The sequence below is a fragment of the Tamandua tetradactyla genome, chromosome X (assembly GCF_023851605.1).
Source record: "Tamandua tetradactyla isolate mTamTet1 chromosome X, mTamTet1.pri, whole genome shotgun sequence".
Taxonomy (NCBI): domain Eukaryota; kingdom Metazoa; phylum Chordata; class Mammalia; order Pilosa; family Myrmecophagidae; genus Tamandua; species Tamandua tetradactyla.
Window position 1 is genome coordinate 101,289,439 of NC_135353.1, and position 26,542 is coordinate 101,315,980.

Below are 26,542 nucleotides of genomic sequence, written 5' to 3' on the forward strand. Positions count from 1 at the left end.
AGTCAACAATCACTTATCAAATATCTGCCAGTGGTGGAAATACAATGGCAAAACAAATGCAGTCTATGTCCTCAAGGAGCTTATGGTTTAGCTTGTGTGGGGAGGAGGGTCAATAGACAAATAAATGACTATGTAATTACATATTACGATAAATGCCATGAAGGAAATAAATAAAATGCAACAATAGAAGATAATATAGTGGGAAACTTACATAGAGAGGATGGCTAGGGAAGGCTTCTCTGAGGAGGTGACAAGTTGACACCTGTAGGATCAGTAACATCAGCCAAAGTGGGTGAGGGAAATATTTAAGATCCTCCACTGGTCCCAATCTCCTTTACCAGCTTTATTTTCCTGATATTTCTCTACAAACCAATCTAGACTACTTGCCTTTTGACCTTTGTACAAGGCCTCTGTCTGAGATGTTCCTGTTCCTATCTCTAGCTAGTGACACCCTTTAAGCTCCAGCTCAAATGTCATCTTCCATGATAATTGCATTCATCTCTCCAGAAGAGCTTCTCCTTTCCCTCTTTTTGCACCATACTAGCAGTTTATACTGAACTTACTCTGTTCTTCCTTGTATGGTAGATCATTGTCCAAAATATATTTCTCTAACTAGACAGATAGCTTCTACAAGGCTGGGAATTGCATCTGGCATATCTTTGTACCCCCCACAGCAACTAATACATGTCTTACACATGGCAGATATTGATAAGTGATTGTCAATAGCTGTGTGGTCAGTAGCAGAGCTCAGAAGAGATTCCAATCTTCCCTTCTGTGAGGACAGGGCTCTCTCCACCAGGTCACAGCTGAGCTTGTCTACTTTCGTTGTTTCCAGGCTGCACTGTTATGTTTTCACACTGGGGCTCGGTTTTCTTCAGCTGCACCTCCTCTAGCAGGGACCTTAGCTGGTGAGAGAAGCTCAATGTAGTGTGATGAGAGGCCAAGACTTCTTTCCTGTGAACTTAAGAGCTAATTTCCTTAACCCCCACAGAGCTCTTTGGGGCTTCACTTTTGTTGGGCCACCTTCTAGCAAATGAGAATGCTTTCAAGAAAGCACTCTGCAAACCAGAAAGCACCACAAACTTGTAAGGGTGGTTCAGCCCCTACAGGTTCCGCTCATTCATCCCATCATTTTGACTTTCATTATGGCAACACTTCCTCCAGCTTTTCGACACAAGCAGCGGTGACATCAACCATGTCATAAATATCTTCTCTAAGTGCTCAACCCCTTCTTCTGGGGGCCACAGGGATGATTGCCACCCTGCTCTGCCACCTGGGGACTAAGATGGGCCCACACCACCCACATTTCCCCCTGAGCTCTCAAGGCTTTCTGGAAGCATCAGTAGCTGTAGGCCAGTTTTCTCTTACCAATCTGATTACTCAATCCTCCACTGCTAATTGGGCCCCTGGATTTATCTAACAAATATCTTTGCCACTGTGGCTACCTCCTTATCCAGTGTACCTTTCGGGAAAATGTCAGCATTTCACCACCAAAGATGTGCGCCCCCACCCCCAACCCAGTTTGGGCTATTTTAGGCAGCATTTGGAGGCTGCAACAGCAGACTGGGCATACAGCTTTCACAAGGGACTCATTACCACCAACCTTGTCTGTAACTATCCAGAGAAACTTCTGGCTCAGTCAGCTGCCCATCACCAAGCAGAGAGCCTTTTGGTCCCCAAAAGTTTGAGACTGTTTTCCCACTGCTGCACACCCACCCTCCCTTCTTAACACCTTCAAGAAGATCTCTGAGCCACAATTCTTTGCAACTATTGTTTATTAAAAAATATATGTCTCCTTGGAAGGAACACTGGTAAACCAACTATTGTCATGCTTACTTTTAATCTTTGCATTTCTTCCCTGGGGGAGGGAGAGGGTTCAGCATCATTCAGAATATATCCCTTAGTTAACATCATAGAAATCCATGCTCCTTGCTCACCCCCTCCTTGCCAGAGTCATGATCAGCCATCACTTTATCTCTCTTTGCCTTCAGTCCAGTGTACTGCCCAGGTAAAGCTGCTGCCCTTTCTTTATCCTCATTCTGGGCCCCACACCCAGTTAGTTTCATCATGCTGATAGGATAATTCCCCAATTTGGCTGGTAGCACTTAAGTGTCTTCAGAAGAGAGAAGTGTTTGCTCTGATCAAACCACATGGGCCAGGAAATGGCCAACTCAACCCTAGGGCCAAGCATTTCTATTTTCTTCTCCCCTGCATCCCCCTCCAGCATGGAGGGGAAGGAGGCATGCTGGCTCAAAGGAGAAGAGTGGGGTGGGGGAGGGCCTGAACCACACCTATTGCCTGCATTTTTTTGTCAGAGAAAACCACCCTGGCCATAATCACTGCCATTGGACTCTAGGAAAAAGCAACAAGGTTCCACATCTCACCAGGAAGTGAATTTTAGCTCTACAGCTGAAATGTACAGCATTGGAATCTACTTTCTTCTTGAAGAAACAGTAAGCTACCAGCTGTTGGTGAGGGGGCTGGGGTAGGGCATATGAAGCAGCTGCAAAAAAAGCCCAAATCAAACTAAGTACACAGCTAGCCAAGCCTAGTGCTATTCTGTTGTCCTGGCACAGAACTGGAAGGAAAAGTGACTGCCCATCCCTGTCAATGGGCCCCACGTAGGAGCCTCAGCTGAGTACTGCATGCCCTCGGCAGGTAAGTGAAGGGACAACTCAGAGATGCAAAATCCCCAAGCACCTACCCTTACCAGCCAACCCTTTCCCTTCTGCTGATGAGCAGACCAGGCCTGGGCCACCTACTATATATCATAAGGCCTGGCTCCTTCATAACATTATAAGCCTTTAGAATACTGTCAAATTAGATTCTACGCATTCACTTAAATAGTAAAAGTAAAATTTGGAATAATGAAAAAGGCTGACACAGTAGCACAACATGGTTTTGGTTTAACAGCAGCTTAAAACTGAACAAAAAAGGAAACCTCTCATGCAAACACATCAGATGGCATAAAATAGGCAATTTAATATGGAGCATCATTAGCCATTCTCTGCTTTCCACACACAGGACCGACTGCACTTCAAAGGCAGCAGCTGCTTCAGGGTCAACTCTCTAACCCTCTCATCCCCCCACCCCCACCCAAGCAAAAAACCCTCTCTCAAGGGCCTCAAGCTGACCCCCTCCTACAGAAAACCTGAGCTCTCAAGAGAATGAGCAGATATGAGTGCTCTTAGTACAGCACTTACTACCATTATTTTCAATAACTTCCCAACCAGTTGGGATATAAGATGCCATCTGATTGGAATATGAAAATTAAAACATTTCTCTAATAACACAGTACCATTGAGGAAGTCTCCATACATTTTCTAGCCCATATGTGTGTGTGAATATATATATATATTATATGAGAGTGTATAATATATATATATAAAATAATTTCTATATATTTTATATAAATTACATATATATATATAAATAAGATACTTTCTGTTGCCATTATGTTGCACTGTTCAGCAGCACAAGACAGCAATACAGATATCTAGAAATGCCCCAAGAGCATCTCATCGTGTTGTGCATATAGCTCATTTCACATTCCTGTGTAGCTGTCCAGAGTCTGTCTTTCCATCAGTCCTCCTCGCTTCTCTTTGCTTCTGCTTGATTTTTAAGAAAACAATAACTCGGATGAGTTTGCACCTGTGCGAGCGCTTGGGAAAGGTCCATGCAGGAATGGGCACAGTCACATGATGAGTGAGATGGCATCATCCCCAAAAATAAACTAAAATGAAACAAAAATTAAAAAAAAAACAAAAAACAGAACAGGACTAGAAAACTCAATTTTTTTTGACATATCTAAAAAAGGGGACAAGAACAGTAGTCATTTGTTCTCCCCATAGGGACAGGAATGAAGAAGGAGGAGGGAAGAGGGACTTGATTTCTTCTGTTCACAAGAGAATGGTTGGAGGGGATTCTTCAGAGTTTTTCAGGGGATGGGACCCAAATGTAGTGCCCAGACTGGTCCTCAATGATTTGTTTGATTTTGTTATAAATCTCTTCCAGTGAGTCACCCTGTACAATGGCTAAAGTGAAGAGGAAAACAAAATTATTACTGTGGTCCACAGCATATCCCCCAAACATGGCAATTCAGCCTTGCCCAACAATTCTACAACTTACCCCACAGCATGAAGGACACCACACTCACAGAAATGTGGATTTGGCTTGACTAGTTGGCTGGCTGTTAATTTAAAGCAGTAAGGAAAACTGGCTAGGAGCTCCAAGCCCACGGCTTGAAGTTAATTTGTTGAGAGGCAGTGAGACTAACTAATGATGAAGAGAAAACTGTTTATTAAAAAAAATTAATAATGTTTATCAAGTGCCTATTACATGCCAGACCTTGAGGCTCATGTTGCTCTTGGCCACCACAGGGCTGGTGGCTTGTACTTCTAAAACCACTTTAATAAAGATTTGGAAAATCTCACTTATCAGATCAAGAGCTGAAAACAATTTCTGGCAAAGGGCAGTGCTCCTGGGGCCATCACATCTGCTCTTTGTCAGACGTCAGCCCAGCAAACGAGGACATGAATGCTAACAGTGAACTGAGCTCCAAAGGTCCAAAGTATGAGAGTACATTTATAAATTCTTTACATGGTTTACCTAGCAGCCCATCACCAGCTAGATTTAAGCAGCACTAACCAGCACATACACGTCACCGCACACTTTAAAAGTAAGGAACGTATTTCACAGAAACCTTTCCAGCCTTTTATGAACTGACCTCCTAAAGGAGGTGACAATATAATCATGCATGCACACATGCAGTGACAGACAACTTGAACACTGCACCAAGGAATCATCATCCACAAATGTTTATTCAGGACCTAAAACATGTAAGGTAAAGTACTGGACTGGAGGTGGGAGTTGGGGAGTTGGGAGGGAAAGAAATAAAGTAAAGTAATAAGGAGCCTACAATCTAGTAGGGACAAGAAGACAAAATAAACAAACAATACAAGGCAGTCTGTGGTGATGGTGGTTTGTACTATCAACTGGCTGAGCTGCTATATAACTGGATACTGGGAAACTGAGCACTTTGGGGAAGTCTAAGCCCAAAAGCATCCAAAAACTGTGCAAGGTGTCTACAGCTCTTTGTGACACTTCTAGAAATAGATGTCTGTCTGCTCCCATGTTACCACAAGCTATGCAGGGATTCTTACCTGTAAAATATTCTCCAAACTCCTGCTCCAGTTTCATGGCTTTGTCATAGATCTTATTTGCTTGTTCATATGTCTGCCGTCGGTTCATTTCCCTGCCAAAGACACAAGAGAAAAGTAGTACCAAACTAGATTCTTTGTTTTACATGAACATAAAATAGTTTTGTAGACTTCCTAAAAACCAAGCTGCCCTCTCAAAGAAGCAGTGGACCATGGCTCAACAACTTCCTCAGACCACCCAGGGCCAGAAGCCCAATTGGGAATAAATACACAGATGCTCAGAACAGAAGGAGCACCCACTGGATCCAAGTTGGGTCCTTCAAGCTTCCATTGGATCCTACCCCTGCCCACAAGTCATTTTATTCTCAATTTCCTTTCTACAGCCCCATCCTAGACGTGAGTTTCTAAATCCCAACAAACACTTACATAAGTGCCTCAATGGACTTGGGCTTGATGAAAATGGCAATGGGGTAAAGTTGTGCTTGCTGCAGCCTCTTGATAGCATTGCCAGAAACATCTAAGATGCAGTGCTTGCCCTGAAACAGCAGAGACTTGGATCAACCTCACAAACTCCCTGACCACCCAACCTCAAGCAGATATCCAGTGGCATTCCCAGCATCCACCTTGGGGTAGGGCACCCAGGGCCACCTTGAGTGGCCTAGAGGATCCTACCCCTGAGGAGGCCAGGCTCTGTATTTTGTTCCTACTACCCAGAAAAGACGGGGCCTGCAAAGGGTTCCTTATTGCCTGGTGGGTTAAGTTCTGGGATGAGTTGCATGAAGGAGGCTGCCAAGGCTTTTGTCAGCAGGACTGAACCCCTGTGTTTGAAGGGTAAGGATCCAAGAAATGCTTCAGTGTTAGCATTTCTATCTTGCCTTTGAGGATTATTGAATCCAGTAATCACCTCTCTACTTACTCTCTCGGCAACAGCCCGGACTGACTGGATGCTGGTCCCATAGAGATTATCATTGAACTGGCCTGCCTCAATGAACTTGTTGTCCTGAATATCCTTCTCCATTTGTTCTCGGGATACCACAAAGTGATAGTCTTGTCCATCTACCTCATTATCACGCCGAGGCCGGGTAGTATCTGAAGGAAGAAAGGAAATGCTATATGGCCCGAGGATAATGATCTGTCCCAAGTTCAGAAAAGCTGACTTCTTCCTCTTTAACCTGGGTCATATGACCACTCCAATTTTTTTTTAAGAGGAGTGGGGGTGTGGATGGTGGTGGTAATGAAAGCAGTTGGGAAGAAGTCTGTCTTGTCTACTTTTCTTTCAACCTCCAGGTCCCCCCTCCAACAGAAGACTTGCCTTAGTTTGAACTGAACCAGAAAAGTAATATTTCCTTAGCCAAGGCCTGACAAAGGGAACCTAACAGATCACAGATCAAGTCACCCCAGCTCCACTTTGGGTGGGCCTCCCTTTTTGCCAGCTATACCCAACTATCACCACTCAAACCTCATTCCAAGGGAGTAAGCACCCAAACCTGATGTCTTAGTCCTCCAAACCCTATCAGCTTTTGGGGAATCTATTGCTGCCTAATCTCTTCTAAGGTATATTTCATGTATCCATGTTCCAAGACAGCCCTCGAATCTGATACCAGAACCTTTCCAACAAACACCAGAGCAACAGTTCCTGAGGCATCGACACCTTATTTCCAAAGCTTTCCAGGGCTCTTACGTGGCACACAGGATCCAAATTTATGTGGGAACTCAGAGATCAGGTCATCGTTGATTCGGTCCTTCATTGGGCCCAAGATGATCACAGGCCTTGCATAGTGAACTGGAGAGGGAGAGCAGGGAGACAATGAACAGAGGTTTCCACTACACAGTCTACTCCACCTCAGTGTCCAGCTAGAACACACAGTCACCAGAACCACAAGTCAGATGGGTTAGAAGCCCATGGACATCTTTTGGCTTTTAACTCTAAATACATCAAAGAGGATGTAGAGCATCTAAGTCCAAGGCAAGTCTGCAATCAGGAACACTGCCCCATCCAACAGATTCAGGAGTAATCTGTGTGTCAAGTCCAGCAGCTAAGCAAGATGTTTTTTGTTGTTGTTGTTGTTTTCAACAACAGAAAACAGAAAACAGAGCCAGTGAAGGGAGGGACTAAGACCTCTCTCTTTTAGCAGAGGCTAGACCTACTGAAATAGACCTTTTGTCTACCTTTTAAATCTGTCCTATTCTTTAGGAGGCATTATAGCAGCAAGCAAAAGTACATTAAGAGTCACACACTGAAGGGCCTTCCCTGTATAATACTAGGATGAAGTAGAAGAGAATAAGGACGGAGCCCAGGGGCAATGAATCAAGCCTTTCTACTCCCTCAGGTATTCCCCTCTGCTGCCACAGTCAACCACTGTGTTGAGCTCCGTAACTGCAGACTAGCATGAAGGCAAGACTCTCAAAAGGGGGCTTACTTTCTTGCCGTGTCACTGGCTCATATGACAAAATAGTATCCTCTTGTCCTTCTGCAACAAAAAAGGAGACATGTTAGCACTTTAAGATCTACCTCCCTGTGTCCTTCAACTCTCTACAGCATTCACCCCACACCCACATCTGCCAGAAAGCCTTAATGAAGTGGTACTAACACCTGCCCCATGGTCCTTTCTTCTCTCCACTTGACAAGGAAGCAATGGAAACCTTCACTGCCTCAGAGGCAGGAGTCAGTAGTTAATCTTTCAGCAAATTATAGCTGAGCAAGGGGACATGACCTAGGATCCACAAAGCCTCCACCAAAAACAAGCCCAATTTCTCAGTAACTGTTCTCATAGGTAGCAGCCTACTGTGCTCAGTTGCCCCGCTGCTCAAGATACATGCTTTTTCATATTCCCTCTTCTGCAGGTACGGGTTAAGGGCACTTATGTAGATTCCCAAAGCTGCAGCCTAACTTCACCCTTTTAAGGGCCTACCTGTCCCTCCACAACTGCAAGAAGCATCCATAAAGTGGCACAAGGCTGGCCTCAGGTTCCCAGAGCCCTTTAAGAGCAATGCTGAACCCTGCTCTCTCCTCCTGGTTAAAGCTGCTTACATTCTAGCAATGATGTACCCAGAGGTCCCAAAGTGGCTGAGAGCAGTGCTGAGGAAGGCAGCATTATCTGCATCAAGCCATAGGATGCTTATTCAAAGGCTTTTTCAGAGCCTAAGACTCCCAGGCAAATTTGGCCCTGGTGTCTTGCCCCCACAACTACTGAGAGGCTAGTTCTCCCAAAGTTCATGAACTACAGCTTCTCTAGTCTGGTCACGGGATTACCAGAGGGAAACTTGGAAACTAGCTGATGGTTTAATGCAGCTATAAAAGGTGAGGATACCAGGACTCAGCCCAGGCCCTAGTGACCTGGAAAGGAAGATTCAGGACAATAGCCCACAAAATCCATTTTTCTTTTGGTCCTTGAACAAATCCATAAAACTGGCAGCATCTATATTCCTACAGTGCTCAGGGGAGGAAGTGACTCATTTGCAGTGCACACTTTCTGGGACCTGGGGATGTTTTTAAGTCAGGTCCTGGCCAGAACAACAGGTCTCATATCCTTCCTTTAATCCAAGAGGCAAACTCTTATCTCCTCAGGAGAATGAACTGGCCACAGCATTTCCAGGATCTCAATGTGTTATGTGGCTAAAAGAAGCTAGCCTCTGAACAGAAATGGTAGCCGTGCAACACTGGAATGAAAATGGTGGGGACAAACAGTGGAGCTATACAACACGGAGAAGAATGACACACACTTACTGGAACTGCTTTCGCTGTCACTGGTGTTGGATGGCACTCCCTCTGCAAGCCAACAAGAAAGAGACTCCGATTCAGAACACACCAACGAGAAGTCACAGACAGCACAAAACTCAAATGCTCCAGGAGAGAAACACTGAGCTACCAACCAAGTCGGGCAACAGGAGGCCTGCCATATCCAGGCCACCCTTTTGAAGGCACAGTTCCAATCCTGAGCCTCTGGACACCTCATACTTGTCCCCACAGAGCCCTCTAGGTCTGCCAAATCCCTCCCTATATACTACAAACCTTACTTTCTTCAGCAACACCTTCTTCATCTGAATAATTTAGACAGTTTCCGAATTCTATCTCAAAACGCACCACCCAAGGCTAACATTAGGAAAGGAAAAGCAGTGACAGTGGCAAACAGAAGTCCAATGACAAGGCTGCTCTTGAGTTTCCCCAGACTCCAGAGCCCCCAAAGCACGGAACTGTGGGAAGCTTCAGAACTAAGAGTCTAAGCAACGGATGGGTGGGCTGAGCAGTTACCAGTGAACAAAGCTTTGACCTTGGGTGAGACCCAATGGCCCTCTTGCCACCACTATCAAGAAAGCAGGCTCAACTTTGAGGGTGGGGATGGGGGTATGCTTACCCACCATAAGATAGATAGCACAAAACACAGAGACAACAAACAAGAACACTTTGAGGACAAAACAGACCTCCTGTTTTCAACAGTTTGGATTTGCCCATAGCTGAGTGTAGGAGGAGAAAGCACAAGCAGAAGAGCTGGCATTCACAGGCGGCACAAGGAACAGTTTGGCACAAACAGAGCCTACCCCTCTCAAGAAGACAGGCTTATGAAGATGGACATGGACACAACAAATGATGGATAGAGACATTGCTTGTTTCAGCCAAGACAACACTGTTCTAGACCGTGATATGCTGTGGCACCTCCACAGGAAGGACTGGTTGAGTTGCCACACATGGCTCATTCCTGAACATCCCCTAAGTGATGCCCTGAGGAAGCTTTTTTACCTTCATGCCTTTGTTAGTTGTTGAAGGAACATGAAGGCTGATAGAACCCACCCAACATGGCTGCTTGTATGTGCATCTCTGCACCCAGACACCAAGCCCCATGTCCCTTCATTTTCTACTCTAGGATTATTTTCCACAAAGGAGGGGTCAGTCTATATTCCCAAGATAAAGCACTATGGTTAATCAGTGTTGCTGAGGCCGCTGGCTGCTCAGCCCCTTTGAGAGCTCCATGGAAAGCTTGGCCCATGGCTGTTTGCTCAGACCCCTGGATCTGCTAGGCCATCCTGGATGCAGGTTGGGTAAAGGGGCTCAGAGTGCTGTTGTCCCCAGTTAGAGAGACTAAAGCAGCTGCAGTTCTTATGCCCAATTGTTAAATGCTGTGCTCCTGGAAAAAGAATCTGACCAGCTGGCACTCCCTCCCCTCAAAAACAGGCTAGCAATTAAATGATCGGTCACTCCTGAAGGAGACTTCTTGCCTACTTCACTTCTAAGGGGGTACACCAAGATCTCTCCCTGCCACTTCAAAGTAAAAAACGAAAACCTGGACACGAATGTTACGATTTTATTAGGACACCAGGGAGCCAGAGTGAAAGTGTGACATTCAGAGCCATATATGCTTCCTTCTGCTGGGGTATCTAAGTTCTCACAAATACTGCCCTCCCCTTGCCCTTCACTCCCTCCCATGTCCCCTACACTCCCACCCCCAGCAGCTCCTTTCATGCCAGAAATACAGTTAATGGGGTATAAGTTTGACTTACTCAGGTTCTTTGCTCCATAATAATCGTCACTCAACCCAGGGAAGTCCTGATTTCACAGACAGCAAGAACAGAAAGTGAGAGGGAGGGAGGGAGGGACAGAGGGAGTGGGCAGGGGAGAGGAAGAGAGGGAGGGAAGAAACAAATTGGGGAGAAGAGAAAAAAGACAAAGGGAAGGAAGAAGACAGAGCCAGGTAAGCATTAGTGACAGAAGTTATGAAATACTATGAAGACCTATAACTATAGTGAGGTTAAGAACTGTGCTACAGAAATAACCTCTCAAGTCAGGAAAGAGATCTGGACTTCATGCTGTCCAATTTGATGTCAGTGGGGCTTGGAGTGGACCACCTTTCTGGGGTAGTCCATAGCTTAGAGGCTGATGGGACAGTTCAGGTGACATTCCAAGGTCTGGAGCACCTGCTTTGACTAAATTAGGAGTAATAGAGCCCAGGTCTCTCCTTTGCCCCTGAAATCAACACTTCACTCAGTGGGCTCATGAAAGAGCAGACATCTATATGGGTGGTAGCTAAGCAGGCAGAATTACCATCATCCCAAGGAACTTTTGCCGAACATTGACTCCCTCTGTCTAAACCCCTCAAGGAAAGCTTCATGCAGTCAGGGATGTGGCCTTCAAAGCTGACCTAAGTTGTGTAGCCCTCAGGGAATGAGCTCATCTTCTGGAGAACAAGCATGAGGCAGTTTCACCTCTGTCATCCAACAGGCACCCCTGCCCCCCAATTGGGCCACAGCACAGGGAACACCTTACAATGCTAGGCTCTGCTGGCTCTGCATGGAGTTTCTTGGACTCATTTGGTGGACTGCAGTGACATACCTCAGACCTCTGTCTTAAGCTGTCTCCTACTGCCCACAAGCAGAATTAACTTCACCTACTGCCTCCTACTGAGCCCCTCACCCCCACCCCAGGGTTTAAGAGTCCAAACCTCTACCTCAATCAGAGCATCCTTGTAACTACCAGGCACCACCTCAAGCGTAACAACCTATAGATGGCACAATGAGGAGCCAACCTGGCCTAAAATAAGTACATTTCCTGTTAGAACTAGTCAGTTTCCTGACAGTTCCAATGGCTCAGGACCCCAATACCCCTCCAGAAAGATGCAGTAGTCACTGCTAAATGAAAGGAGATGTTTACAATTCATGATGAGACAAACAAAAAAAATTTCACAAGCCTGACTCAGTATTTAAGGTTTGGGCCACAGCAATTAATTTCTGAGGCATAGGGTAGGGGAAGAAGATTAACCAGGATTAAATTGGTTCTTAAAGTTAATTTAGCTCAGCCTTATGCCCTTTAGTACCAAACCAGCTTCATCTTTCTCAATATATCTTTATTTGGGCAGTGTTGAGCAACACCCCTACCATGTCAATTCATTTAAGCAGGAAGGATTTTATTTTGAAAAAATGACTCTAGGATGACAGAAACACTCAGGAAGTATCCCCAACCCTAGGTATCCAGGGAAGAAAAGACCCCTCTTCTGATATAGATAAGGAAAATAAAACACAAGAGGAAGAAGAAGCCAGGAGAGCAATGCTGAATCCTGAAACCCTGTTCTCTTGAAAAATGCTTCTAAACCTGACAACCTGACTGAAAACTGCTTAACACAGCAGCAGAACTCAGTCTGTCACCTCCAATAGCCGTGCCAGGGACTTCCTGTCAGGCTGGCCGTTGAACCAGGTTCCACCTCAGAGCATCCAATATCCATTCTGAGTGAGGACATGACAAATGACTCTCAACATCTCCCCGTGCAAACTAACTCCTACCCTAAATCTGTGCAAATAAGCAGGTGTGCACACACACATGGACACACACGCACACGTGTATTTTCTCCTCTTCTCATAAGGGAAAGTGCAAATGAGGAAGAGAGGACAGGGCGGTGGATGGTCTCCTCTCTGTACTCTGCTGCTACTTACGTTCCTGCATGTTGCTCTCCTGGGTCATGTTTTCTTTGCTCTTGTAAAATGGAAACTTTCGAGAGAGGCGGAAACTCTTTTTACGTTTCGTTTTGATCGACTGTGAAAGAACATGAAGATGGAGGGGGAGGGCAGGAGAAAAAAAAAACAGAACAATGGATTTTAAAGCATGCAAGGAAAACTAAAATGAAGACAATGGTGAGCTAAATAAAAGACCATCTCTCACACATGGAGTCTATGAGATTAAATGAAAGTTGATGTAAGAGGAAAATTATGTTTACAGGAAAATGTTGTTGGGATGTTAGAGGTTTCGACCTAACCCAGACTCACAGCACTCATTGGTACTTCCTAAAGAACCAGGTCACTGTAGCCTCCTGGACACACTCCCTAAGGTGACACTGACACAGAGCCATCTCTCTCTGCCCTCTATTGCTCCATAAGTTCTTTGGCCTGCGAAGCTTACAGAAGAAAAGGGTGAATGGAGAGAGCCCTCACACCTCACTGGGCCTGAAAAGAGGTCAGAGTTCTGGGGCTGACCTTCCTGGCTGACTGATGATCCAGGCTATGCTCAAAGTCCCCACAGCTTCAAAAGTGTTCATAGCCAGGGAGACACCCACAAGTGGTTTTTCATTTGCCCAAGTCAGTCAGCCTTCTGGACAGTCCAACTCCAACACATCTTCAACAGCCAGCTACCCACGGGGAAGGAGCACAGATCTGCCAGGGCCTTCAAGTGCTCCCTCTACACTTCCTGAAAAGTAGCCAATATTCTGCTAGGACAGAGCCAGCCCCCTGAAAAAGAGATATGCTTTTGTGTTTCCCGAGTTCTCTTATATGTCAGACTAAAATCCAAGCTGCTCACCCCTCTTCATATATTGGCTGACTTCCTTGAGGATCCCGACTTACCCTGTTAGACTCAATCATCCCTGTCCTGGCATGAAACTTCACCGTTTTCAATCGAGCTCTTTCTTTCTTTTCCACCCTGTGTTGGAGTCAGAAAGAAGTCCTGTTATTGCCAGTATACAGCACTGGGTTGTAGCAGGTGCAGCGGCCACTGTTTGGTTCATTAGTCAAAACTGTGTTCTGAGCACCAACTCTGTACCCAAAAGGAATAAGACACATACACTGCCCTCAAAGACATCAGAGTATCAGAGGGAAAAAAAGGAAAAGAAAAGAAAGAAATACCAGGAGGAGGGCAACTCACCTCTTCTTACTGGGGATCACACCGATTTGCTCACTTTCGCCATGAGGGGTCACCAATCGTGCCTGCCACCACTCGTCATCAGAGGCATTAATGACATGTAGAATGTCACCATAAGAGAAACTGAGCCCCTGGCTTGGTAGGCAGCTGTCTCGAGTCCGGTCGTAATCAAACAAAGCTCTGAAACACACAGTGAAAGGTGAAGTGGTCACCCCAACCAGGAAATGCCAGGAGACCAGCACTCTGATAAGAAAGCAGAGGAAGGCCCATCTGCTCAGCCCCAGACACGGTGGCCCAACAGCAGACTTGAAGGAATTCTCAGGGACAATGCATCCTTCTTTCAGTCCCAAAGTTGTAAATATGCAACTTCTCTTTCAGAGAAGAATCCCAATCTCCCAACAAAGGGGCATAAAGGAAAATCTTTCAGGAGTTCTAGTTCCTCCCTGCTTCTGTGCACAAGGTGGAAATCCCAAATGGAACACACTCAGAGATCCTCTCTCCCTCATCCACATACTAGCAAGACTAGCTATACCAATGGGCTTTCTCAGTTTACAAACATTATCTTCAAAAAGAAGTTGAAGGGCGAGCCACAGTGGCTCAGAAGGCAGAGTTCTCGTCTGCCATGCCGGAGACCCAGGTTCGATTCCCGGTGCCTGCCTATGCAAAAAAGAAAAAAAAAGAAAAAAAGAAGTTGAAGGTAGGACTTAAGAACACTAATAACAATCCCAAACAACAAATGGTAAAAGCTACAGAAGCACAAAAGAGAAAACTGGCCCAGTATCCTAGGGCAGCTAAGGAAAGTGAGAGCTGACACAGAAGTGCACAATGCTAGGGTTGAAAGGAGTCTTAGAAGTCTCCTAGTTCAATCATTTTCTCTTATGTATGGGGAAATTGAGGCTTGGGAGAAAAGAATGATTTGGCAGACCCCAGATCCTCTGACAGAGTGTTTTCTATATGAAAAGCTGAGAGGATAGGAGGGGATTGTCATAGTTGCAGCTAGAAGGAAATTGTAGGAAATGATGTGGGAAATAAAGGTGTGGGACAAATTTTGGAAGGTCATGAAAAGTCCTGATCCAGCGGCTACTGAAGACTGGAAAGTAGGGAAGTGGAATAATCAAAATTCAGAGTCAGAAGCTGAAGTAGAGGTTACCAGGGGCCAGAGAGGGGGTGGGGAGTGGGGAGTTAATGTGTGAGTTGTATAGAGCTCCTATTTGGGTTGATGGCATTGTTTTAGTAATGGATGGTGGTGATAGTAGCACAAGATGGTGAATGTAATTAATAGCACTGAATAATACATATGAATAGGGTTAAAAGGGGTAAGTTTAGGTTGTCTATGTGTTACTAGAACAAAAATTTTAAAAAAATAGGGAACAGATGAGTAAAAAAGTATGGATTAAAATAAACAATAGGATGGACAAAGGGCAAAATAAATTGGGTAGATGGAAATAGTAGCAGTCAATGAGAGGGAGGAGTAAGGTGTATAGTATGTATGAGTTTTTCTTTTTATTTCTTTTTCTGGAGTGATGCAAATGTTCTAAAAAATGATCATAATGATGAACACACAACCATGTAATAATATTGTGTGCCACTGATTGTACACCATGTATGGAACGTATGCATATGAAAAGTTCTCAATAAAAATATTTTTTAAAAAACAAAGGACTGTACAACACAATCAGTGAATCCTATTGTAAATGATGGACTATATTTACTAGTACAATTATAGTTAATAATACAGTTATAAAAATGTTCTTTCATGAATTGTAACAAATGTACCACACTAATCCAAGGTGTTAATAATAGGGAGGTATCCCAACTTAATTGGCCAAGCCCTTGATCTTGAGGTTTGCTCTTGTGAAGTTGATTTATGTAGTGGAGAAGCTTAGCCTACCTATAATTATGCCTAAGAATTACTTCCAGAGAACCTCTTTTGTTGCTCAAATGTGGCCTCTCTCTAAGCCCAACTCTGCAAGTGAAATCATTGCCTTCCCCACTATGTGGGACATGACACCCAGGGGTGAAAGTCTCCCTGGCAGCATGGGAGATGACTCCTAGGGATGAGTCTGGCTCTGGCACTATGGGATCGACAATGCCATCCTGACCAAAAGGGGGGAAAGATATGTAACAAACAAGGTATCAATCGCTAAGAGATTTCATATAGAGTTGAAAGGTTATTCTGGACATTACTCTTAAGCAAGCTTCAGCTAGATATTGCTAATTGCCATGGTATACCAAGCCCCAACCAACAGGATTCCTGAAAACCCTAAAGAATACCGAGGGCTCTATGTGAGACTCTATAAAGGTTTCACTCACTAAGTTTATTTTTCAGAAACCTGTAACTTCCAGATGGTTCCTAGGCCAAATAAACCCTGAAACTCAAGAGTTACCAGTCTCTCCAAGAACATCAACCAATTGCATCCTCCTACCCCATAATGTCAATACTCCTTTTCAACATGAAGAAGTTAGAATTGTCACTGCCAAATATCCCTAAATATTGGGAGAAGGATCAAAGAAAAAGGATGAGTTGTAACATAGAAGATAGGATTTAACAAATGAGTATGACTACTGAATCATTATATTGATATTTCTTTTTAGTCTCCAATGTCTTAGAGGAACTAGAAGGAAATACCTGAAATTATGGAATTGTAACCCATGCCATAATCTGAAATTCTATAACCACTTGTTAAAATGTACTTTGAAATGTACCACACTTTTTCATATATATATTTCACAATAAAAAATGTTTAAAAAATAATAGGGAGGTACCTGGGAACTCCATACTTTAGGTATGACTTTTCTGTAAACCTACAACTTCTCTGAAAGAAAAAAAGAAAAAAGAGACTTCAGGGTGGGACTTCCTTCCTTTCTTACTCCCTGGCCATCTTGGAAGCTGCTCCAGGTTGGGGACCATCCCAAACCTAAGGCAGGAAGATGGTGGTCACAAAAAAGGTGAAAAAGTCCCTGGAGTCAACCAACTCTAGGCTCCAACTCACTGTGAAAAGTGGAAAATACCTGAAGATGATCAGGAAAGGCAAAGTGAAACTGGTTGTCCTGGCCAACAACTGCTCAGCCTTGAGGAAATCTGAAAGACAGTCTTTTGCCATGTTGGCTAAAACTGGTGTCCGTCACTACAGTGGCAATAATACTAAACTGGACACAGTGTGTGGAAAATACTAGAGTGTATACACTGACTGTCACTGAGCCAGGTGATTCTGTTTACCATCAGAAGAGATAGGCAAAAGTAAATCATGGGAAATTTTTCTTTAATAAAATTGGATAAAGCTTGTATATATATATATATATATATATATATATATATATATATATCAAACTTGGACTCGTCTGACCTTTGAAGGTAGTATTGGATTAGACTGAGAGATTTTTACCATATTCATCTGTGTGTTGCATGTATAAAGTATATAAATGGCAGGCTGTGTTCTAAACCCAAGCATAAATTTCTTCCTTCTTCCATTAATTTGTAGTATCTCTGTCTTTTCTCCCCTTCATGAATACTATTAACAGAAGGTAGTACACATGCTCAAAGAGAATTATAAATTTTTTATCAAATTTTTAAACTTTTTTATTGTATAGTATAACATATATACAAAAAGCAAAGAAATATAAAAATAATAGTTTTCAAAGCACTCTTCAACAAGTGGTTTACAGGATAGATCCCAGAGTTTGTCATGGGCTACCACATGATCCTCTCATATTTTTCCTTCTAGCTGCTCCAGAATATAGGAGACTAGAGGGATTAAAACACTTTTTTATCATCACAATTGACTTTTTTTTTTAACTTCTTTTTTTTGTGAACAATAACACATATACAAAAAAGCTATAAATTTCCAAGCACAGCACCACAATTAGTTGTAGAACATACAAATTGACATGGGTTACAATTTTACAATTTTAGGTTTTTACTTCTAGCTGCTCTAAAATACTGGAGACCAAAAGAGATATCAATTTAATGATTCAGCATTCATATTCATTTGTTAAAGTCCTATCTTCTATGTATAATTCCACCATTCCCTTTGATCTTTCCACACCTCGCTTTGGGGTTGTTTGAGTTATGGCAATTCTGAATTTTTGCTGTCACTAATATGGGGTAGGGAGATGGAACTAGCTGATGTTCTGGAGAGGCTGGGCTAGGCTTCAGGACTTCTCTGGACCAGAGACCCATCTGGGGGTTGTAGGTTTCTGGAAAGTTACTCTCCGTGCCTGGAACCTTTGTAGAGTCTTATATACTGCCCCAGGTGTTCTTTAGGATCGGCTGGAATGGTCCTGGTTGGGGGTTGGCAGGTCATGATAAGTAGCAAGGTCTAACTGAAGCTTGCGTAAGAGCAACCTCCAGAGTAGCCTCTCAACTCTATTTGAACTCTCTCTGCCACTGATACTTTATTAATTATATTTCTTTTCCCCCTTTTGGTCAGGATGAAATTGTTGATCCCACGGTGCCAAGTCTGGAGTCATCCCTGGGAATCATCTCCCACGTCATCAGGGAGACTTTAACCCCTGGATGTCATGTCCCACATAGAGGAGGAGGGCAATGATTTCACTTGCAGAGTAGGTCTTAGAGAAACTGAAGCCACATCTGAGCAACAACAGAGGTCCTCCAGAAGTAACTCTTAGGCATGCCTATAGGTAGCCTAAGCTTCTCCGCTACCTACATAAGCTTCACAAGAGTACGCCTCATGATCGAGGGCATGGCCTATTGATTTGGGTGTCCCTAAAGTTTGACAGTATCAGGTGATTCCCTGATGGTAAGGTTTAATAGTTTCCTAGTCTTTCTCCCATCCCTCAGGGGACATTGCCAATACTTTTTGGTTATCTGGTTTGAAAAGATGTATGGACCCTAGAAAAGTCATATTTTAATCAAAATCCCATTTTGTAAAGGCAGAATAATCCTATTCAGCACTGTATGTTTGAATCTGTAATTAGATAATCTCCCTGGAGATGTGATTTAATCATGAGTTGTTATTAAACTGGATTAGGTGACGACATGAGAGCATTTGGGTGGGTCTTAATAAGTTTCTAGAGTCCTATAAAAAAGGAAACATTTTGAAGAATAGGAAATTCAGAGAGAGCAGAGCAGAACGGCATAGGCACAAGAAGCAGAGTCCACCAGCCAGCAACCTTTGGAGATGAGGAAGGAAAATGCCTCCCGGGGAGCTTCATGAAACAGGAAGCCAGGAGAAGAAGCTAGCAGATGATGCCGTGTTCGCCATGTGCCCTTCCAAATGACAGAGAAACTCTGACTGTGTTCACCATGTGCCCTTCCACTTGAGAGAGAAACCCTGAACTTCATTGGCCTTCTTGAACACAGGTATCTTTCCCTGGATGCCTCTGACTGGACATTTCTATAGACTTGTAATTGGGACATTTTCTCGACCTTAGAACTGTAAACTAGGAACTTATTAAATTCCCCTTTTAAGAAGCCATTGTGTTTCTGGTATATTACATTCCGGCAGCTAGCAAACTATAACATCTATACTCTAGGATGTATCCAGGCATTACAATAATCTATACAGGACTAAAGGGATCTCTTTCTCATTCTGTGCTCCCTGTGTTTCGGTTGTTCAAATGTGCTATACAGATAGTTTGGATTAGATTATGTACTATTAAATTTTTGTACGCAGTTTGGATAAAAACTTATAAGTGGGATGGAAAAAAATTTAAAAAGATTTTTTTAAAAAGTCATCATAATGTTAATCTGATCTCATATGCAATGTGAATGAGGCAGAGGAAGTGTGGAGGCATATTTAAAGCAAGGCTATACAAACTTATTTCTTTAGGTTACACGACTGACTCCAGCCCTAGTAAAGCTGGTACTTTACACCAGAGCTCCCTGCTCAGGAAGCCAACTGACCTGGATAGAAGTTTCTGTTTTTCTCATCCAGTAGAATCTTTCCTCTTAAGGAGTCACAATAGAGGAGTGATTTTCAGTGAGGAGCCTGCATTGTTATTCTTATACCTGCAATCTAGGCTTTATCTTTTTACATTCTCTGTTAACAGATGTATTTCCACACATTTGCACACAGAATCCTATGGATTTCCCAGAACTTAATTCCAAGACTTAGGCTTCTCCCCGCAATATGGTAGTCTATGGCCCAGCTGGAAGCTGCAGAGTGAAGCACACTATTTTCCCATGCACAAACCCAAAGGAAGTACAGAATCAATGAATGACGAATAAATGAGGACTAGTGAACAGAATGGACAATGCTTTTCTTTCTAACTATGATCTTGTTAAAAACATAGAAGCATAATATTTGAGTTTGAAATTCTGAACTCTAATTTCAATTTGTGGTACACTCTGAAATAAAACCCAAGGGGAAGGGTACACAGGTGGTTCAGTGGTAGAATGTTCACCTTTCATGCAGGAGACCCAGTTTCAATTCCCGGACCATGTACCAAAAAAAAACACAAAAAACAAAACAATAACAAACAAAAACAACCAAGGGGAAAATTCAACTGAGTTAAATTACCTATGGGCGGTGTTATATCACATGATTCTCAGTTTAAGATTAATTAACAAGAATTTCCTTTTTCATCAATCAACCACAAGTGAGAAAAGAACTGAACGCTGCAGAATTCTGGATCCTTAGAGGTCATCTTCCCAACTTCCTATCTAATATGGGAAATTCCTCAGATATTCTCTAAGGTTCCTTCCAGCTCTAGCATTTAATGACTCCTGGTCTTTCCTAGGTCATCCTTGCTTATGGTCAAGTACCTCCAAGAAGCAAGGGAAAGTTAGGTCCTACATCTAATCAAACACAGTGGCCAGGCCAGAAAAATACAGAATTATTCTATGAGTAGGGTAAAGAGTGTGGCCCAGGGAAAACCTGACATGTAAGATCAAAGTGAAAGTAGATGACAAAGAAGTCTTCTGGGGCTGCTCCAAATCACGCCACCACACTGAAAGCAGCTACAGACTTCCCAGGGTCTGCAGATTTGAGTTCCCCAGCACTCTAGTTTTAAATGCTGCTGCCTGTCTTCCTAAGGAGAAAGTGTTACCAAGTCTTGAAAGGCTCATTGTTTAAGTGGTGACCTTTAAAATATTATCCCCTGAGAGAGACATGTGCCCACCCACAGGGATAAAGCATGTGCTTCTGGGGAAATCTTCCCAATGTTCTTTGCAGCTATACCTCTCTTGCCTGATGGGAAAGCAGGGAATATAATCAGCTGAAAGTAAACAGATCACAAGGCAAAAGTCTTGTAGTTCAGACACTAAACTGTGAGGTTTGGGTCTGAAAACACCAGGGAGATCCTAAGCACTTGGCATAGCCACTGTGGTGTTTTTGTGAACAGAAATACAAAGAAAATGAAACTTCGGAGGAAACTGGTCAGGCAGGCTTTCTCAATGCAAAGTAAACAAGAGGATTTTAGCACTACAGCCTCAAAGGCAAGTGGTTGCCTCCACTGAACTCACCTAGTATTTTCCCCATCCCTCTGCCTGTAAATTAAGCCATTTGTGTAATCTGGAAAGCTCTGCCTGTTCCCTCCTCCCCCTAAGCAACTGCTCAGAGGCCTGGCCCAAGGCCCTCCCTTCTCTGTGATTCCTGACCACTCCAAATTTCCTTCTAAATTCATACCATGTATTTGGCAGTGACTTTTCTTTATATTTTCTATCTATTGCTATATAACTCTCGCATAGTTTTTTTTTTGAATCTTCCCTATTTCGGTAGAAGCCCTTTGAGGACTGAGATCAAGTTTTAGGCTTTGTGTAGGATTATAAATGCTTGTAAATGAAGGATCAGGCTGTCAGGTGGGAGGACCAGGAGAAGGGAGGTTCCACAGAACACCCTGCCAGGTTACCAGTTATTATCCCTCATTTTATTTTCTGCCAACAACAGGGAGGGATCTAAAGCATTGCTTTCTTTCTTTGGAAAGAAGGCACATATTATTTGAAAATTGGGCTGCCTTGCCCAGTCCATATAAAAAGCATGCACAGGAATCTATAAAGCATCAGTCATTCATCCCTGGCCTTAGTGAGAGAGTTAAAATTTCCAGCAGCTTTGAAAGAGCAGCTGAAAGCCTAAACCTGACTACTCAGGTAGACCCAGGATGAGTCATTCACAAGAGGATCAAGTGCAGCTGGAAGTAATTCAGACCTTCCTGGGACACCTTGAAGAAAGATACACAGAGAGCAGGTAAGTGCACTTTTCTTCTTAGTCTATTTCCGAAGTTTTAGGCCTTAGAGGGCAGTTATGAAGGTAGAAAGGCACTCAAGAACCAATCAACCCACACTGTGTGAATGTTCAGATTTCCCGGCACCTGCAGATTAAGTGATCAGATGAGGGAGTTATGAGTACAGGTCCAGGACTGGTATTTGCAGTGCATGATTTAGGAACAGAGAGTTCCAGGAGAAGTCAAAGATGTGGGCAACTCTCCCACACCCTCTGGTAGCTCTGAACACATTCATAGATTATTGTTGTCTTTTAAAATGTATATTATCAACTTAATCCCACAAAAGACAGGCTAAGCCTACTTAAAATTAGGCCTAAGAGTCATCCCCAGAGAACCTCTTTTGTTGCTCAGATTTGGTCTCTCTCTCTCAGCCAACACGACAAGCAAACTCACCACCCTCCCCCTGTCTACATGGAACAGGACTCCCAGGGGTGAGGACCTTCCTGGTAACGTGGGACAGAGATCCTAGAATGACATCAAGGGATTGAGAAAATCTTCTCGACCAAAAGGGGGAAGAGAGAAATGAGACAAAATAAAGTGTCAATGCCTGAGAGATTCCAAACAGAGTCAAGAGGTTATCCTGGAGGTTACTCTTACACATTATATAGACATCACCTTTTTAGTTAAGGTGCAATGGAGAGGCTGGAGGGAACTGCCTGAAAATGTAGAGCTGTGTTCCAGTAGCCATGTTTCTTGAAGATGATTGTATGATATAGCTTTCACAATGTGACTGTGTGATTGTAAAAACCTTGTGTCTGATGCTCATTTTATCTACGGTATGGACAGATGAGTAAAAAATATGGAATAAAGATGAATAACAGGGGGAACAAACGTTAAAATAAATTTACAGTGAAATGCTGGTGATTGGTGAGGTGGAAGGGTCGGGGGTATGGTATGTATGAATTTTTTTCTGTTTTCTGAGTAGACGCAAATGTTCCAAGAAATTATCATGATGATGAATATGCAACTATGTGATGATATTGTGAATTACTGATTATATATGTAGAACAGAATGATGAAAAATTACTAATGTTTGCATTGTTTGGTATTTTAAAAAATTTTTTTAAATTAATAAAAAAAAACTTGTGTCTGATGCTCCTTTTATCTATCTTATTGACAAATGAGTAAAACATTTGGATTGAAAACGAATAGATGATAGGGAGAACAAATGTTAAAATAAATTTAGTAGATTGAAATGCTAGTGATCAATGAAAGGGAGGGGTAAGGGATATGGTATGCATGCAATTTTTTTCTGTTTTCTTTTTATTTCTTTTTCTGAATTGATGCAAACGTTCTAAGAAATGATCATGATGATGAATATACAACTATGTAATGAAAAAAGAATGTTCATATTGTATGTTGATTGGTTTTAGAAATAAAAATTAAAAAATATATATAAGTTGGATCAGATCACTCCTGCTCAAAACCATGCACTCCCTCTGCCCCAGTCCCACTGAGAATCAAACCCAAGGCCTCCAGGCAGCCAGCAGGCCCTAAACCCCCACCCCTGCCTCATCACTCTCTGATCCCATTCCCCACCATTCTCCACTCTCACCACCATTCCCTCTGCTCCAGTCACACTGGCCTCCTCCAAAAATAGTGGTTTATCATTTTTTTTATTATTAACTTTTTCTATTGTATAGTATAACATATATACAAAACAAAGAAATAAAAAAGCAAGTTTTCAAAGCACTCTTCAACAAGGGGTTACAGGACAGATCCCAGAGTTTGTCATGGGCTACCATACGATCCTCTCAGATTTTCCCTTCTAGCTGCTCCAGAATATAGGAGCCTAGAAGGCTTAAATATTTTTTTATCATCACAATCGACTTTTTTTCCTTCTTTTTTTGTGAAATATAGCATTTATACAATAAAAGCAATAAATTTCAAAGCACAGCACCACAATTAGTTGCAGAACATATTTCAGAGTTTGACATGAGTTACAATTCCACAATTTTAAGCTTTTATTTCTAGCTGCTCTAAAATACTGGAGACTAAAAGAGATATCAATTTAATGATTCAGCATTCATATTCATTTGTTAAATCCTATCTTCTCTGTATAACTCCACCATCACCTTTGATCTTTCCATCCCTCTCTTTAGGGGTGTTTGGTCTATGGCCATTCCAAATTTTTGATATTGGAAGTGTCTGTCACTAATATGGAGTAAGGAGATGGAACTATCTGATGTTCTGGAGAGGCTGGGCCCTCTAGGTTTCAGGACTTATCTGGATTAGGAACCCATCTGGAGGTTGTAGATTTCTGGAAAGTTACTCTAGTGCCTGGAACCCTTGTGTAATCTTACACATTTCCCTAGGTGTTCTTTAGGATTGCCTGGAATGGTCCTGGTTGGGGGTTGGCAGGTTATGATAGGTAGCAAGGTCTAACTGAAGCAACCTCCAGAATAGCCTCTCGACTCTATTTGAACTCTCTCTGCCACTGATACTTTATTAATTACACTTCTTTTTCCCCATTTAGTCAGGATGGAATTGTTGATCCCATGGTGCCAGGTCTGGAGTCATCCCTGGGAATCATCTCCCACGTCATCAGGGAGACTTTAACCCCTGGATGTCATGTCCCACATAGAGGAGGAGGGCAATGATTTCACTTGCAGAGTAGATCTTAGAGAAACTGAGGCCACATCTGAGCAAAAACAGAGGTCCTCCAGAAGTAACTCTTAGGCATAGCCTATAGGTAGCCTAAGCTCCGCTACCTACATAAGCTTCACAAGAGTACGCCTCATGATCAAGGGCATGGCCTATTGATTTGGGTGTCCCTAAAGTTTGACAGTATCAGGTGATTCCCTGATGATAAGGTTTAATAGTTCCATGTTCTTTCTCTCATCCCTCAGGGGACTTTGCCAATACTTTTTGATTATCTGCTTAATATACTCTAGGATGTATCCAGGCATTACAGTAATCTATACAGGATTAAAGGACCTCTTTCTTATTCTGTGCTCCCTGCATTTCAATTGTTCAAATGAGCTATACAGATAGGTTGAATTAGATTATGCACTACAGAAAATTCCAGTTCCAGACAAAATAAACCTTTCTTCCACTGGTTAAAAAAAAAAATGTAGATTGAAATGCTGGTGATCGGTGAGGAATAGGGGTTGGGGGTATGGTATGTAAGAATTTTTTTCTTTTTTCTTATTTCTTTTTCTGGATTGATGCAAATGTTCTGAGAGGTGATCGTGGTGATGAACATACAACCATGTGATGATAATGTGAATTATTATTTATATACCAAGAATGGAATGATCATATGGTAAGAAAAAAAAAGCATATTATCATCACCCCCCAATTCTGTCAGATAAATAAAGCCTTCTTCACTTGGCAACTTAATCCACTATGAAAACTCATTAATGAACAAGACAAAGACAGGCTTCCCCAGGCACCACCGGTGGGATAAGCACATGGTACTGACTTAATGTTGCTTGTTCTCCAGGCTTCTTTAATAACCAAGCCATAATATGACATGGTTTCCTGAATCAAGACTATACAGATCTATGAATGAACTTGGAGAATTTCAGTTAAGAACACAGGCCAATTTGGTAACTGGAACTCAATACAGATTGTGCAACAGGACTGATTGTAAAAATTCAGAAATGGATAGCACAATACTACGTAATTGTAGCACAATAATGCTAGTACACTCAATGAAGCTGAATGTGAGAATGATAGAGGGAGGAGAGCTGGGGGCACAAATGAAACCAGAAGGAAAGATAGACGATTGATTTGAACGTTGAATAAAAAAGTATTTGCAAAGTCCCCTTAGGGAAATGGCAAGAAAGGGAGAAAATTCAACTTCCCCATTTGGAGAATTCCTGATTTTCTCACAAGCAGTGGAGACAACCAAATCAGTAGGCCAAGCCCTCAATCTTGGGGTTTGATCCTATGAAACTTATCCCTGCAAAGGATAGGCTAAGTCTACTTAAAATCAGGCCTAAGAGTCACCCCAGAGAACCTCTTTTGTTGCTCAGATGTGGCCTCTCTCTCCCTCAGCCAACATGGCAAGCAAACTCACCGCCTTCCCCCTCTCTATGTGGGACACGACTCCCAGAGGTGTAAACCTCCCTGGCAACATGGGACAGAAATCCTAGAATGAGCTGGGACTCAGCATCAAGGGATTGAGAAAAACTTCTTGACCAAAAAGGGAAGAGAGAAATAAGTGTTAGTGGCTGAGAGATTTCAGAGTCGAGAGGTTATCCTGGAGGTTATTCTTACATATTTTATAGGTATCTCCTTTTTAATTTAAGGTGTATTAGAGAGGCTAGAGGGAAGTACCTGAAACTGTAGAGCTGTGTTCTAGTAGCCATGTTTCTTGAAGATGAATGTACAATGATACAGCTTTCACAATGTGACTATGTGAGTGTGAAAACCTTGTGTCTAATGCTCCTTTTATCTACGATATTGACAGATGAGTAAAACATGGATTAAAAATAAATACATAATAGGAGGAACAAATGTTAAAATAAATTTAGCAGATTGAAATGCAAGTGATCAATGAAAGGGAAGGGTAAGAGGTATGGTATGTATGAATTTTTTTGTTTTCTTTTTATTTCTTTTTCTGAATTGACGTAAA

General features: G+C 42.7%; 1 protein-coding gene across 7 annotated transcripts in view; it reads right to left on the reverse strand.

The window, feature by feature from the left end:
- Positions 1 to 1,757: 1,757 nt before the first annotated feature.
- DLG3 (discs large MAGUK scaffold protein 3) overlaps positions 1,758 to 26,542 on the reverse strand; it is a 75,176-nt gene continuing 50,391 nt past the window's right edge. For 4 of the 7 annotated variants that reach the window (XM_077145947.1, XM_077145951.1, XM_077145954.1 and 1 more), the window contains 10 exons: positions 13,780 to 13,956; positions 13,482 to 13,557; positions 12,579 to 12,678; positions 8,887 to 8,928; positions 7,580 to 7,630; positions 6,841 to 6,942; positions 6,076 to 6,248; positions 5,586 to 5,695; positions 5,163 to 5,254; positions 1,758 to 4,034 (listed from right to left, as the gene is read on the reverse strand). In XM_077145947.1, coding sequence (XP_077002062.1) covers positions 3,928 to 4,034; positions 5,163 to 5,254; positions 5,586 to 5,695; positions 6,076 to 6,248; positions 6,841 to 6,942; positions 7,580 to 7,630; positions 8,887 to 8,928; positions 12,579 to 12,678; positions 13,482 to 13,557; positions 13,780 to 13,956 — 1,030 coding nt within the window. In that variant the 3' untranslated portion in view covers positions 1,758 to 3,927. Of the gene's footprint in view, positions 4,035 to 5,162; positions 5,255 to 5,585; positions 5,696 to 6,075; positions 6,249 to 6,840; positions 6,943 to 7,579; positions 7,631 to 8,886; positions 8,929 to 10,655; positions 10,702 to 12,578; positions 12,679 to 13,481; positions 13,558 to 13,779; positions 13,957 to 26,542 lie in introns of all 7 variants that reach the window. The other 3 variants (XM_077145950.1, XM_077145948.1, XM_077145952.1) reach the window with 2 other exon arrangements.